Here is a 17,123-nt window from a genome sequence, read left to right as displayed (position 1 = left end):
AATTTTTTCCTCTGAATATTCCCTTTTAATTTTAACATTTTTATTTATATGATATAAAATTATTGCCAGAAAAAAGTCGAAAATTATAAATAGATATCAATTCTATGTTCAGTAATATATTTTATTTGCTACTATACAATTCTCTCTCTCCCCCTTTTTTTCTTTTTGGATAAATTGGAAGGAAAGCAATCTGGCGTCATCTTATGAAAAATATCAGTCCCCTGTGGTGCAATAAGATCGTGACACAAAATCAGTTGTCTCCACATCGGTTTTTGTGTTCAAGCCAGCATGGTTACACAAAGTAGTCTTGAAGGATAATAGCCTATTTCTTCCTAGCACTCTTGAAATGCTATCCAAATTTTTAAGTATTGTTGATGGTAACGTTGTAGCTGAATATTGAAAATTTTCTTCTCTTTTTATTTTTTTACTTTCTAAGAAAATAGTTACATGATACATTCTACTCTTATTCAAAGAATAAATTAATGTATATATATATATATATATATATATATAGTTTTATATTTTATTTTATTTTATATCGATGCATCTTAAATATTTAAAAATTCATTTTGCATTTTTATATAGAAATTAAATTATATATTTTATTCTAATATCTTATTTTAGCAAATTTTTAATCCTAAAAGTTGCAGTATAAAGTATTTTTATTTATTTGTTGTTCTATCGAAACTAGTAATTATCAGTCAATTTATCATTATAGAAAATTTAAGTTAATTAACTATTGTTTTGGAGAAATTTAAACATTTATCAGCTAGTAATCTATCAATGTAAATTATATACAATATTAATATTGTTAAATTAATAAGCATTTCCTAAAATTAAACCTTTATCCTTTCCTAATTTATAAATAATTTCTCTTTATCCTGAAGGAAATAAATTTTTCTGGCTACGTTTAAATTCTTAAAACGTTTTAAAGTGGACGAAATAAACTCTTTCTACAAAGCATTAGAGATTGTCAGAAATGATCTCTTTCAACAACCTTACAAGAACAACGATAGAGAATTTTCTACATATCAGAACATGGGATACTGATGTCTAAATTTTAAGAACTACACTTTCTCCAATCTGCTTTTGTCATATGTGATCATTTTATAAAGAACTGAGTATGCTTCTACTAAAATTTCACTCCGTATCTTCTCAAAAACACTGTGTTAATCGTATAGAAAATAAATAATTATAGTTATTTTTCTGTTCAAAATGAGTCTAAACATATTTCTATTGAAAAAAACGTGTTATTTATAAATAATATAAGAAAATGAATTATTTAAAATTAATTTTATTGCCAAAAATTTGTTCTATTTTGATGCATTTTTATTCGCCTTCAGCTTATAAAGTTTAGCTTAAATTTACTTTAATATATTTCATAATTATATATTATAAAATAAAGTTCTAAATCTATTAATAAAAATAATTTTATAAAAGAACTTTTGTATTAGTCTCAAATCCTCCCATCATTAATTATTAACAATTAAATTAAGAAGTACGAAGAGTAAATCTTGAACAGATTCTAGATTCAAAACGAAAAAAGAAAAATCATTTGAAGAGTAATTGCTGTAGACTAATTGAATTGAAATTTGTTTTAATTTGTTTAGAAGTTTAAAATAAACAAATTATTATTTTTTATTTTTATTTTTTTTACTTTACTTTCGCCGTTTTAAATTGCTATTACGAAGCCAAGTAATTCAAAAAGTTCTGTTTACGTAGAGTAATATAATTCGTTACAAATTAAGTTTAAATATTTTATTAAAGCTTTGGTGGAGAGAAAATACATGGCATCATTCAACTTCTGAAAGAATTACAGGATATTTTTCTCTTGCGTGACGAAGTTTTCAGGTGTTTTGAAGTGGGCGTGAGACCACAGTCACGAAAGATGCATTTAAAGTGATGAGGTGTAAACGACAATATTGCTACTTCCCCTAATTTTCTACTACAAAACTGCATTAATATCAATAGTATAAAATACATAGTTTTTTTGTTTTTTAATTTAATAAAAAGTAGTAAAATAAATCTGAACATAGAAAATGGAAGTTAAAAAATTAGTTTTATGTAAATCAATTCAGAAAATAATTTTATCTACTACTACTACTACTACATGCTTATAATTAATAACCGATTTTCCCTGTGGAATAATCAAAATAATTACTTCTGTAGAAGTGATTTAGTTATTACATAACCAATTTACCTATAAACTAAGTTTAATAAATTGCTTTATGACTGAATTAGTTTAAACGCTAGTTTGGTTTGTCGTAAAGCTTTGAAACTATATCATAACTCAACTGTGTATTCTCTTTATGTAAAAGAGAGAATAAGAGAGGAAGAAAAGGGGAGAGAGCGCCTAAATTTTATGTTCTCTAGCTCATTTTCTTGTTATTTACAGTAAACTATTCACTGTACAATAAAAAAACAGCATCATTCAACTTTGTGAAGAGTTACAGGATATTCTTGTTATCGAAACAGATAGGGAGAAGAGTGAGAGAGAATGAAGATAGTGTGTAAAGTTTTTAAAATATAAACTAGATAGTAGCGAAAACACGTTATGAATAGAAGGAATGAGTGAGAATTTAAAACAGAAAGAAAGATAGGCGAAGAGGAAATGAACGTTAAAGGAGATATAGATGATAAGTGAAAGGTATGACAGAGGAAAAGAACGTGATATAGTAGAAAGGAGAAAGCGAGGTAAAATGAAAGGATAAAGCAAAGGAGAGTGAGACTATATAGAGGAAATACGTTCACATAGAGAGGTAAAGTACAAGAAAAATGAGAGCTAAAATGAAGAAAGAGGTATAGAGAAAAGGAGTCAAACGAAAAGGATATAACAAGATGAAGGAAAAAAATCTATAGAAATTAGAGGATAAAGAATAAAATCAAAGCTAAAGGATGAAATATTGAAGTTAAAAACCAAAAATGTTTGGAAATGAAACGAAAAAAAAATTGAAAGAGAAGGGTGAAAAGAAAGAGAGAAAGCAATAAAAAAGGAGAAAACAAAGAGAGTGAGGGAGAGAAGTGGTATAGAGTAAAGCAGTGATGGAGAGCCAGCAAGAAAAATGAAAAACGAGAGATGAAAAGAAAATTATTTGAATTTACACTTTACAGTATATATATATATATATATATATATATAGATTTGAAATTTCTAGATTCAGATCGAAGAAGAGATATATTTTTAAGAGATATATTTTATAAATAATTTATATAATTTATGATTCAATATTATATATATATATAATATATATATATATATATATATATACACACCTACATACATTCATGCATACATAAATACATATCATCTTCTGTAGCTTTAATTTAGTTAAATTCAGTCGTAATTAATAATTCAGCTTAAATTTTAGTTTACTAAGTCGTAGAGTCATAAATCTAAGTTATATTCAACTGAATTAATTAATTTCCATATGGATAATATTGAATAAAAATCAATAAAGACAAGCCCAAAATGATAAATACTACTGAAACAATAATTATTTTATTTATAAATAAATTATTTAAGTTATATACAAGCTAGATTTTCTATAATGATTACTTTATAAATAATTTCTCTTATTAATTACAAGCATCTTTCTAAATTAGATTTTGTTATCTATATCTTCATCCTGGAGAAGTTGTACATACATATGCCTCTTTTTATAATTTAATAATTGTTTTAGAGATTAAAGAAAACTTATCTAAAAAATTTTTTTCCATGTTTGAATTTTAAAATTCCATATTTAAAAAAATTGTATAACAATTGCTCTTTCTAAAATCGTTTGTAGATGAATCTCCATATCATATTCAGCATCTATTAAAGATATCAGATATGGGAAAGCGAGAATCAATGATATATGTAGAATTTCTAAACAGTTTTTAAATATATATATCTGCATTTATTTAAAATTCTAATCTTTTTATATCTAAAAATAATGTTTTTGAACGAAAGAATCTGTAATATATAATTATTTTTAATTGGAGATTTGTTGAAGTATAGTTATATCATTTGTTTTCCTGTAGGCTTTTTTTGAAAAAAGAATTCTTACTATTTTTTAAAGTAAAATCTGAAAGATTTTAAGTTTAAAAAAAATAAAAAGAACGTTGAATATTTTTGTCTCTTGAGATGTAGAACTTGAGAAATGATAGAAAAACCCGCGATACATGTTTCTAATCCACTTTTTTGTTTATCCAGATAGAATAGAAAAATCAAAAATCTCGTTATATTTTTGCATTTTAACATGAAATATCCAAGATATTATTTATCAAAACATATCAAGAATGGATTTAAACTCTTCTATTCCAGTGCTGCCATCTGTTGTAAAAGTAAAACTTATATCAATTTTTCAAGAAGTAAAAAATATATATGTATATCTGAAAGTTGCTTGCGCGTTATACGCGGAATTTAATCTTTCAAACTCGAAAAAATATTATATATTTATTATCTAAATTACTAAATATCTATAAGTATAATAAACATATACAGCTTTGTAGATAGTAATAATAATTATTACTCAGCTTGAGATATTAATGCAGTGTATACTTAAATATATAAACACCATAAACATTATGAAAAATGAAAAATTTTAAAAATAATATGTTTATACCGCAAACATCAACTTCTCTACAGTAATTCAAAAAGATAAATTCTGTTTATTGTCCTTTCTTTCATTCTTAATTAGCTTCTAGAAGTTATGACATAATTAATATGGAAGAAATGGAGGGGATAGAAAAGTACGTGTTTATCTTTTCAAAATAAATTACAGTATAATTAATACATATGAACTAAAATATTTTCTTTAATAACTTCGTAAATAATAAATTTTTTAAACTAAAGAAAATGATTTTAATAATATTTTCGTTCTTCAAAAATTGATAAACAAACAATTACAAAGAAGATTTTTAACGTTAATTATAAATATTAAACAATTAACTATAATAATTCTATGCTTTTCTCCTGTAAAATAACGTTATAATAAAGATTTTAAAAAAAGAAAGAAAAGAGATAAGAGTTGTACAATATTATAATTATCTTTAGTAAAATGTAATTTATCTAAAATGGCAAAATATTCTGCATAAAAATCCTTGGCCTTTTTCGGAGATTAAGAGTCACGTAACGATGCCATCACGCAAGATTGTTTGATAGGAATTTGTTGAAAACTATATTTCCTTTTTGAGTTACTAAGATAGATAGTTTTGAAAAAAGATATCATTATTCAACGTTGACTGATGATAATCTTTCATGATCTTATGTACAGAACTCGAATCTTACTTTTCAATTGTTTCTTACAATCTAAAAATAATATTCTTGACAAATATTAATAACAAGACACACACAAACATACAAAAAAAGCACTTTTAAAAATGATATTTTCCCCCTCTTCCCTTCCAAGATTAACTCGAGTTAAATATCAAATCGATGAAATTTCGATCGAGTTTAAAATGTTAATAATTATAAAAAATATAATTTATTAATTCCATTCTAAGATATTCTAACGCATAAACATTCTTTAAAAACATATTTTATAACTTTTTATCACGTGTTTCTGTAATTGATTATGTTCGATTTTATCTATTACGTGTTTAGTAATCGATGAATTAAATGTTTCCGTTTTATTCACAATACAATTTTCTTTGTTGTAATTGAAATATTTTCTGTTACACATTTGTAATCGATTTTACTCGATTTCATCCATCACGTGTTCATTAATCGATTTTACTCGATTTCATCCGTCACGTGTTCATTAATCGATTTTACTCGATTTCATCCGTCACGTGTCCATTAATCGATTTTATTTTATTTATTTGTAAATTTCATAATAAATGAATTTTATTTCGAACAGACTTTTGTAACTTGTAACTGATATATTTTTTCTCATATGTACGATATGATCATGTACGATACGATGATGTCATATGATAAATAGATTACATTTAATTTCACCTGTCACGTGTTTTCTAATCGATTTCGTAAATCTTAACAATTAATACTTTTAAATTGTATTTGTAAAACTATATTATTCTACTGTAACTGATGTATTTTTGGTCACATGTCTATAATCGATTATATTCAATTTTATCTATCATATGTTAATTGTTACTTATTTTTAAATTGTATAATCCACGTGACTGTAACTATTATACATTTCTATCATATTCTGTAATCGATTATAATTAGTTTCATCTGTCACGTGTTTAATAGTCGATTTTATATTAATTGTTATTTATTTTATAAAAAGTTCTCTTTCTTGTAACTGACATATTTTTTTGGTCACGTGTTCGTAATCGATTATATTCGATTTCATCTGTCACACGTTTATTAGTCACTTTTCTATTAATTGTTATTTATTGCTCAGTTTCATTTATAAATTGTTTTTATTTGTTGTAATTGATGTATTGTCTTCATATGTTTTATATCTGAAATCGATTAAATTCTTTGTCTAAGAAAAGTGAAATGTATAAAATAAAAATTTTCTTACATAATTTATTCATAATTTTTACTTTATTGTTTTTTTATTAACATTTTTGAATATTATATTATATTTTATTTAAAAGAAAATTTTAAATTTATCTTATTGAGTTTTATTACAGAATTTTTATATTTATAGACTTTCTAAAATAAAATAATATATATATATATATATTTCTAGGATTAAGCATACAAATTTTTAAAATTTTATGTTGTTGATTTATCTAAAACATCAGATACGTGGCTTATATAAAAGTAATTTTTATTATTTATGACGACTAAATTGTTTCTCAAACATAAATTTTGGTAAAATAAATTAATTTTTTTTCTGGAATATAAAATACTTCATAAAATTCTATTATTATAAATATTTTGAAGTTAGAAACAATAAAGTCATTGTAATTATTCATCTATAAGAGAAAATAAGTTCTTATTGATAACCCGGATAGAGGGCCATTGTAGCTCGGGCCCCAAACATATAAGACTGAATTTTGAGGCCCCTCTATGAGATGCTAAACTGAATTAAACTAATGTTTATCGTGGTGAGTGGCGAAAAATTTAATTTTATTCGTATATTTTTATGACTATCGGAGAAATGTAAAGCCTACACATGTCACCTCTGTAAAGTCTACTTATCGATATAATATATTTAAATTCTACAGAACAATTTTATACAATTCATTCACTTTATGTTGCAATAATCATTTATTACGAAAATTTATCGTTTTGAAGTTAACAATTTATATATAAATTTTCATTAAAATCCAACAATTCTCATTAAAAATTTTCAATACTTGAAGGGCGTTAAAAAATATTTAATTTCTCCTCTCTTAATCGTCCTAATCTCTTAAGAGACATCAGTAATCTAAGTATTCAAATTACAAGTACTTCAAACTGATTATCAGCATTAGAAAATTAAAAAATGAAAGAAATTGTGAAAGAATAATAATTTCTTATCTTAGAAAATTGTACAATCGATATTTTAACCTTTAACGTCTCAATGTCTTTATTAATATTTCTACTTCAATCAAAACTTTTTTGACATCTCTGTGATTAGAACACGAAGAAGAAGAAGAAGAAGAGAGAGGAGGAGGAGGAGGAGGAGGAGGAAGAATAACGCAAAGTCAGCTTAAGCATAGAAACACTAAGAAAGTAATAAAACAAAGTTAGAGAAAAGATTATTAACAAAAAACAAAAAGAGTCACGTGATAAATATTCATAAGAATGAAAAAAATTTAAGTAAAAATAATATTTTGCTGTTAATATAAATTTATTTTATGTAATTAATTATAGGACAGATATAATGGAAAGTTAACGATTTAATAAGTATATTTTTTTTAATTTAATTATTATTTTATTAATAAAAAATATGTAAACGATAGGTTTTTCTTTCCTTGTTTCGTGTCAAATTTTATTTATTTCGCATCCAAAATAAATTATCATTTCTTTTTCTACGTTATGAATAATTATTTATTCATTTTTCATAATAAAGTAATGAATATCTCACTGTTTGCGATTTATTTATTATTACAAATGATGCGGAAAATTTTATGAGATTAATTACAGGAAAAGTTTTGTTGAATGAGTTAAAAATTTTTCGAAAAATTTTATATTTAATTAATTAATTAATCAAAAGTTTTTATTAAATAATGTAATTATTTAAACAATAATTCTTTGATTAATGGTTAGATTTGATTCTTCGTCTCTTAATGAACCGAAATTAGTTCTTTAAATGGGAAATAATTTTGCATAAATGCATTTATCAGGGACATAAATCTCTAAATATTATAAATCTTAACAATTAAATCGATATTTCCTGTCATTTTTTAGCTCTTTAGCGTTGTTTAGTGAAGTTAAAAGATGCTAAATGTCCGTTTCTGCTTAGTTATATTGGAGTTATTCGTTGAATAAAGGTTTTTCTTATAGATAATATCATGAAAATTACCCCTTTAGCTACATTGATTAACGATATTTACATTTAATTATTACTAAAGTAGTTACTTACTACTTACTTTATATAAGTCTTATATTATTGAAGGATTTTCAGTAGTAAAATTGTTGAAAAGATTTCAGTTTGAAGGAGTCTTGACGTTGAGTATACTGCTGAAAAGATGACGTTTATTCTATGATATACGAATCGATAGTGCTTACTCTATGCCTATTTTAAAAGAGATCTAAAGTATTTTTATATATACATCAAAGGATTCAAAACTCCTTTCAAAGAAATATACTTACGTCAGGATACTTTTATGCCTGTGTTAGATATTATTTTATTGAATAGTTTTTTATTAAATACTGTTGACACATACTATGTAACAAATATTATTGTATTATTGTAGTAAGTAATGCTGTGTCACGTGTTCAGTAGGCTCTATTCTTCCATATTTAAATTGAAAATTTTCATGCACCAAACGCTGCTGTGCTGAATATTGTTGTAACAAGTGATGCTGTTGTGATACATTCTGTTAAAACAAGTATAGTTGTGGCATATTTCTTGCTTCAAGCAGTTTCTTATCACATGTTTCAGTAAAGACTGTTGTAACAACTATGTTGTGATACATTATTGTTATTCTATCAAACATTGTTCTTAAATGCCTTTTATTCTCGTTATTAATAACCGATTTATTACTAGAAATAAGGAAAATGTGAGCATCTAACACATCAATTTTTAAGATATTTTACAGCTTGTATCCTATATTAAAAAAAATGAAAGGATCGTTAGCCAGTTTCAAAGTTTCTTTCCATAGAAAGAAGTAGAATAGAGGGTTATTCTCGCACCATATATATTTGGCAACATTGCTAGAGGAACTCGATTCAACTAATGTAGCAGTGCTGAGAGAAACGATGGTGCAATCATCTCTTATCTCTTACCTTCAGGCTACGGTGCATGTCGAAGTTATCGGAGCATGAGTATGTAAAGATGAATGTTATACAATGAATAGAAAACCACAAACGTATCATCAAACGATTTACCAAATAATATAACATTATTTATCGATAAACGCGTGTATATTTTTTTCTAATTACATTTATAAAATTTAAATTATAGTTTTTGGATTTGAGAGAACGAAGTAGACTTTCATCGATTTATTGATGTTGCAACCAGACGTGAGTCAACTATATTATGAAACATTATAGCTCTCAACTTTTCTGCATAGTTGTTAAGCTGTTATCAATGATTTCATTTGATTGACAATGACAACTTACTAATTTCATAAAGGAAGAAACTAATATTTGCCATTGAGATTCTGTAGATTGATTTATCTCTTCTACAGGTTAGAACAGAAGCAAAGTATATTATTTAAGCACTGGCTACATTATCAGAAATATTTATTCTCAAGTATTCTTGTATCTGATATACTTTCCTACCCTAATTCGTTACATCCTGTTAAATTCTAGAATTTCATACCTAATATTCGCCTGTATATTACGTAATTAAATATTAAATTATACAATTATTAATATCAATTTTATAAAAAAATATATTGTCTTTTTTGTAAAGTATCTTATAAAATGCAGCTACGTCAATTACAATTGTAGTTTGTTCTCTGACAAAATGGCTTACACATGATGTAAGAGATTTTTAATTGTTTTTCTGATGTTTTTCTTGTTAGAATCCCTTTTATCCTTTTCTAGATCATATCTAAACGCTAGAAAATTGCCTTTACTTTCTCTTCACTATTTTCTATTCTATTAAATTATCTTTAGCTCTTAAAAATCACATTTTTTTCTGAGATTTTTAAATGTAGTATCGGTTAAATATTTTACAGTTTTTTTATAAAGCTATTTCCTTCTTAAAATTGTAAAAATTTTACAATCTAACAATATTAATTCTGACTCCTTTTAAAATATACATAACTAATAATCCTAAAATCATAAAAATTCCCCAAAATTACTAGTCATAAAAATTTTCCAAAAATCCTTAAAATCCCTAATCATAAAGAATTCTTCAAAAATCCCTAAAATTATAAACTTTTCCTTTAAAAAATCTTTGAAATCATAAAATTCTCCAAGATCACTAATCATAAAAATTCCCTAAAATCCCAAAAAATTAAAAAAAATTCTTAAAAACTTTAAAATCATAAAAAAAGTTTTCCTCTAAAATTCGTAAATTTTCCAATGATCCTATAATAAGTTTTACTGCTAATTCTTAGACATGCGCTTCAATTACACAGTTCTACACTTTGTTGAATAGATGTGAAAAATTTTAACTTATATTTCAATTTTTGTATATATCTATGACTTTTCTTTACAGTTGTACCTCAATTAACACTTCGTCTAGGAAGCAAACTTCGACATTCCAATATCCAAGAGAGAAATGACGTTTACTTCGAGTGTAATATCCGGGCGAATCCTTGGGTTACAGATATTGGTTGGAAATTCGACAATCAAGAATTACATACTAATTTATCCGCTGGGATTATTGTCAGCAATCAAACTCTAGTACTACAGAGAGTACAGAGACATAACAGAGGACGTTACAGCTGTACTGGCACCAATACAGAAGGGCAAGGAGAAAGCAATCACGTTCATCTCCGAGTTCAATGTAAGTAAATATCAGTTCTACTCTTTATTAAAAGGAAAAAAAAGTACCTGGCTATAACGTTCGGATTAATCAGAAAATATAGGAGAGGAACTATTCGAAGTATCTCCACCCCTGCTTCCAGCAATACAATCGATAAAGCTTAATAACCCGGAAGTGACGTGAGAAAACAGTTCATTATTATAATTCTTAATTCTGTAATTTCTCTAGAACAATCGTAGTTAGCATTTTACATAATTATTCCTCCCACTAGAGCATCTACAATCGTCAATGTAAGCAGAAGTAAGGCTGTTGTGGATAGAATCTATAACGAGTCACAGAAGCATAAATCATGACTGTTGAGACCCGCCCATGTCTTTGCCTTTGATACATTTGTCTAGTCGTAATTACATAGTAGATGACCTAGTGATATTTCACTATTTAGTTCTGTAGTTCTATAGGTTTTAGTTTTGCAATTATACATAATTTTACTTGAGTATTTTCGTTATATAGTTTTGTAGGAAACTTAATTGAAATTCTATAAATTTGCGTATTAAATTTCTCTATTTCTATGCATTTTCATTAATTATTTGTTATACAATTTTAGAGTTTCTGGAATTCTACTTACGCGGTTTCTATGAAATCGTTATTATGCGCTTCCGTAGGTAGAATCCTAGTAATGCAGTTATATAAAATTATAGGCAGTTCCATGGAATTCTCATTCCGCCGCATAATTCAATCTTGGTTATTTACTTCCTCAGAATCTTCGTTGAGCAGTTAATGGGATTCTTCTTACACATTTCCATAGGATTCTTCTTACACAGTCCCATAAAATAGTTATACAGTTCTTAAGTTCTTAACATTTAGTTATACACATTGTGATGTACGCAAATCGTGAACTTAATTATGCATTTCCATGGAATTCACGCAATTCCACAAATTTAGAATTCATAATTTTGATATGTTTAAATGAATATTAAATTAAATTTTTAAATAAATGATGATTTCTTTGATTTTTACTCCCGGTATGAGTCACGAGAAGTTACTTATCAACACTGGATTAATGTTTGGACTTCTGTCACGAGATTGTAAGAGCTTTTATGTTAACATAAATCAATAAAAATAAAATTTAGAAATGTAAAAATGCAATTACAAAAATATTTATAATGTAATTTGTTAATCAAATTTTCAGAATTAATGGTTTCATATATTTGTCAGTGTTGCTACTAATATCTGTTATGTAAAGATAATATATCTTAGCATAATTAGCGTTATAAATAATGACGTTTACTTAATAAAAATGCCGTTTTTATGCTTTTACATTGTTTAATGCTCTCTTGGGCATTACAGACTCCATTTTATAGCCTCAGATTATTATTTTAGGATTTCTGAATCCTAGAACTTCTTCCCAGACTATTTTTCTAATTAAACTAACCTCTTAAGCCAACCTGACTAGAAAAATAAGTAGCTAAAATATAAATATAGATCCATATCTAAAGACAAAAATTTATCTGAAATTATATATACACAACTTGAAATTTTCTCCACACCTATCTATTCAACTCACACATAAAATCACATCCACATCTGTAATTCTTTCCATAAACCAGGCTGTAATGTATAAATCAGTTGTATCTATAGACACCTTATTTTAAAGACTTTTTGATGTATAATTGCACATAATCCTATATAGTTCCATATATTTTTAATAATATAGCTATATAATACCGTATTTATGAAATTCCACGAGTTTCGGTTTCATAAATTCGACTGGATCATGGTTACGCTGTTCCGTGACTCCTAGTTATATATTTCCGTAGGATCGTAATTATATAAGAGCAGTTTCTAATGCATTTATATAATTATAAATAGCTCGTAAATTTATATAATATCAAGTTTGATTGACAACGTCTGTAAATAACTCAATAATAGCTTTAATAACTTCGTAAAGATCAAAATCATTTACGATGATTATGATCTTTCAAAGTCAATATTGATTTATGTACAAGTGAAAATTAGCTCTGGCATTTATATACTATATAATGGCTCGTGACACACACACACACACACACACCACACACACACACACACACACACACACACACAAGATTTATGTGCGTGCCTGTGTGTGTATAGGTGTGTAGTTGTCAGTGGGGGACAAGTGCTAATGTATATAAATGCCAGAGCCAAATGTGTATATGTGTATGTCAAGAGTCAATATATATATATATATATGTATAAGTGTGTATGTATGTCAAATCCTTATCCATAAACGAAACTTCATATTACAACTTAAAATCCATTTATCGTAGATCGTTCATAAACGTATTATTAAACTCTACCTGTTCTCTCCATTGGCGAACTGTCAACGCGAGAACAATTACATCCTCTCTAATTAAACAAGCACAACTTTAACTGACACATACACTAATTACTGCAAGGGAAAGATAGCTGAGGTCACATTGTATCTCCTTTAGTCAAAATTGGTAAACAAAGTCTCGAGAAAGGCAAAAGGCTACGTATACACTTTTCGTCGTGAATCACTGACAAAAGACAATAACTCTTTGCACTTTATCAAGTTATACGTGAATTTAAAACGTTAAAAGTCAAAACAAAACTTTGCTGGTGACATCATTTCAAATTGTTTTAGATTCTCTAGTGACTGTTACCCAAATGGGGATTAAGTTATACATTGGAGAGGATTTGTATGACGTTACTCTACGTGTTTATCAGCAATAATAGGAACGTGTTGATTAGCGGCGTGTTTATCTCTTCTTCCTGATGGACTGAGTAAATATCGTTTTGCTACTTCATTAAGAAGAATAGGCGTAGTTATTACCCTTTACAAATTTCGTCACATAATTTTAAATGATTTCTCTTTAACCGTTACTCGCCATTGCTTTCTGATGTTACGCTATAGCTCTAAATTTTGTAAAGTCCGCTACGTGTTCTGTGTAATTAGCAAAATGACGTCATCTTTAATCACCCTCCGAGTTTGATATTTATCGAGTTTTGTGTCTGCCTTCTGCACTTATAATTAAGGGAGGTGTTGCTTTGAATAAATGCATATATTTTGATTGTTCTAAGGAATTTTCTATCATTTTAAGGTTTATTTAATAATTTAATGAGCTTCTACGACGTTTGTATTTCGTATTTTACTAGTCGATTGATGATGTTTTTTATAAACTATGTTTTAATGTTATCATCTATTTCCCAGCATTCTTTATTTGTTTTCATCCCCAATAATTGCTACCATTACATTTATAAGTCTTCAAATAGGGTTTTGGAGATATTAAGTGGATGGGCCATATCTCCCGAAGCAAGGATCCGATTTTCCTGAAAATTTCTAGAAACATTCCTTCCTAATACGCAAATTTCCATGCAAAATTTCAGAAATTTTTGACAAAAGACACAGGAGTTATTAAGCTTAAAATTGGGTGAACAAAATCGTGCTCCCTACACAAACATCCATATATACAGAGGAAAAAAACCCAAATTTTTTGCATTTCTCAACGTTTTAAATCCCCTGAGTCCAAAATTGTAAAAATATTGGTGGTCTTTTTTTTACCAATTGCCATACTTTTCCCCCGTTATACATAACAGCCGGAAAAGTAATTACGTCAGCAAATAATTTAGAAAGTGAGAGTATTGTCGACTGTCAAACATCAATCAGAGTTTGAATTTTCGCTGACGTAACTAATTTCGTATCTGTAGAATATTAGGAATTGATTAAGATCAGGGATCGATCTTCGTGTTCTTCGTTACAATGATCACTAAGATCGATTAAAACAGGTCTATGATCTTGAATAGGTTCTAAATTAGCTCACATCTTTAAATTCTTTTCTTAATTAGACAAAAATCTCTATAAATTTATCATTTAAACAGTAAAACTATCTTCGTCCCCTTTCTCGTCTAACTTATAACATATTTTGTTATACTTTAAGGATGGTGACTAGAAAATTTTACCACTCCCATACCCGTTATTCTCTATAGAAATATGAACTATATAGCGTGAGTGACAGACAACAACCTACATCACACTAATACTAATAACTTATGAAAATATACATTAAAAACAGATTTTTTAAACTAAAAATTACGTTAAAATATAGATTATTAGAATGAATTCGCGAGTGACTAAGCTTCTGTTGAATAAGATGCTGTAAGTACACCTCTGAAAACACCTTAAAACCTTAATTTACAAAAGATTAAAAGACTTATTTATTAAAATTTTCGAAATTTTTTTAAAAAACACACTTTAAAATGCATTAATTTCATAATCTTATGTACAATTTAATAATTAAGAACATTTCTAGTGTATAAATATGTGACATCAACACGTGATCCACTTTAGAGTTTTAGAACTTGGAGAAACTATATCCTTTTTTCTTTTTCCTCTGTTCTTAATAGTTACTATAAAATCTTTTATTGTTTTTTTCAGTTGCTCCTGTTTGCAAACCTGGACAAAAGACATTGTACGGTTCTTTATTGCATTCAGCAGTGAGGATCCTATGTGAAGTTGAAGCAGATCCTGCAGATGTAACATTTCGATGGCAATTTAATAATACTTCAGGCAATTTAGAAGCTTTAACTTCTCGCAGCACTGGAACAAGGAGTGTTGTCAACTACATACCTAGAACTGAACACGACTTCGGCACTTTATATTGCAGGGGGAAGAATAGTGTTGGATTACAGACCGAACCGTGTACTTACACAGTGATACCTGCAGGTATATAATAAGAAGTAAACTAAATAAATTAAATTTTCCTACATATTTTCCTTGAAAAAACTATTGTTATGATGTATAGAATTTTTATGAGAGGTTGGAAAAGATTTGATCTAGATTATCTTTTCAGAAATGTATCTGGAAGTGTTCTGGATAATCTAAAAGTATAAACGATACTGCACACGATTAATTAAGTATATTTTCTATTGCATCCATTTAAAAATATAATAATTCATGCAAAAATCGTACTGAAATTTAATTTTTAGTAACTGAAACATAAAAAGTGCCTTATGCTCTGCAAGAAGCGTGCTGAAACGCTTTATTAAATACACAAAATTTAAGTTAATATCTTCCAGAAATATATTTATAAACTGTGAAATATTCCAGTGGGATTTTTATGAGATAATTCTTCCAAAAAATCATAAAATTTAATATTTTAGAAGTCCAGTTATGAGAGCGTATGGATTGATAAGTACAATGGCGCTTCTAAAAAGATTTTCAGCAAAGAATATAATTTGAAAACAAACTTAAAAGCAGTTATAAAATATATATGAAGCTTTTCAGTAAAGAAATACGCCAAGATTTCCCCAAAAACTTGCGCTAAAACTAATTTTTAGAAGTTTAAAGACAAGAAAAATAAGTTGAGTAAGTACAGCAACAGCTCCAAAATATCCCTATAGTATGGAAAAATGTGAATAAATTTATATAAAATATATAAAATTTTGACAAAAAATTAAAAAAAAACACATTTCTGAACAAGAAATTTCAATTAAAATTAAGTTTTTATATCGTTTCATGCTCGAAAGACCAGCAGAAATTCTAAAAAAATTCTTAACTATTTTAATTTCAGAAGCAATTTAATCAAAAAATTTTTAAAAAAATACATAATTATTTTTTGTATTTTTAGTAGAACTTTTAGAGAAAAACATTATATATTTTAACAATAATAACATAAGAATTTTTAAAGAAATATAGCATATTCTGCATGCATACGTATAGAAGAAGAGGGGTGGAATTGGAGATTATCCAAGAAGAAAATTCAATACGGAGTTATATTATTGTGTAGAGTTACAGATCTATTATTTTGGGATAGATTTTATAAAAAGGTTTAGAGGTAAATGGGGCTATTTTACGGTCTACATAGACGAAGAATGGAATGATACTGCGACAGGTGTAAGGAATTGCTTTTATTTGTCAGAAGAAAGAACTCCCTATCGCTTCGATCATTATAAGATCCATCGATGCTACCAAACAACAGAAAATAGGATCATTTCGATTCAATTTTACTTGATTATACTTAAAAATCAAGTATTTTTTCGGTAATTTTCAATGTATTTTGCATAGTCTCAAGCATGATTGAGCCACTAATAGTGATATTATGCTATGAAATTAAATACTCATTACTGTTT

The 17,123-nt window shown here is 26.9% G+C and overlaps 1 protein-coding gene across 1 annotated transcript in view; it reads left to right on the top strand.

Annotated features, from left to right (window-relative positions):
- The window catches only part of LOC136989432 (neural cell adhesion molecule 2-like), a 223,190-nt gene that overhangs the window by 188,561 nt on the left and 17,506 nt on the right, over positions 1–17,123 (top strand). The window contains exons 6-7 of the mRNA XM_067287572.1: positions 10,722–11,012; positions 15,430–15,717. Coding sequence (XP_067143673.1) covers positions 10,722–11,012; positions 15,430–15,717 — 579 coding nt within the window. The remainder of the gene's footprint in view (positions 1–10,721; positions 11,013–15,429; positions 15,718–17,123) is intronic.

Source organism: Centruroides vittatus, unplaced genomic scaffold (assembly GCF_030686945.1).
Source record: "Centruroides vittatus isolate TY-2023 unplaced genomic scaffold, ASM3068694v2 scaffold_576, whole genome shotgun sequence".
Lineage (NCBI taxonomy): Eukaryota > Metazoa > Arthropoda > Arachnida > Scorpiones > Buthidae > Centruroides > Centruroides vittatus.
The sequence above is the reverse complement of the archived record's forward strand: the minus strand, read 5'-3'. Positions and strand labels throughout refer to the sequence as shown.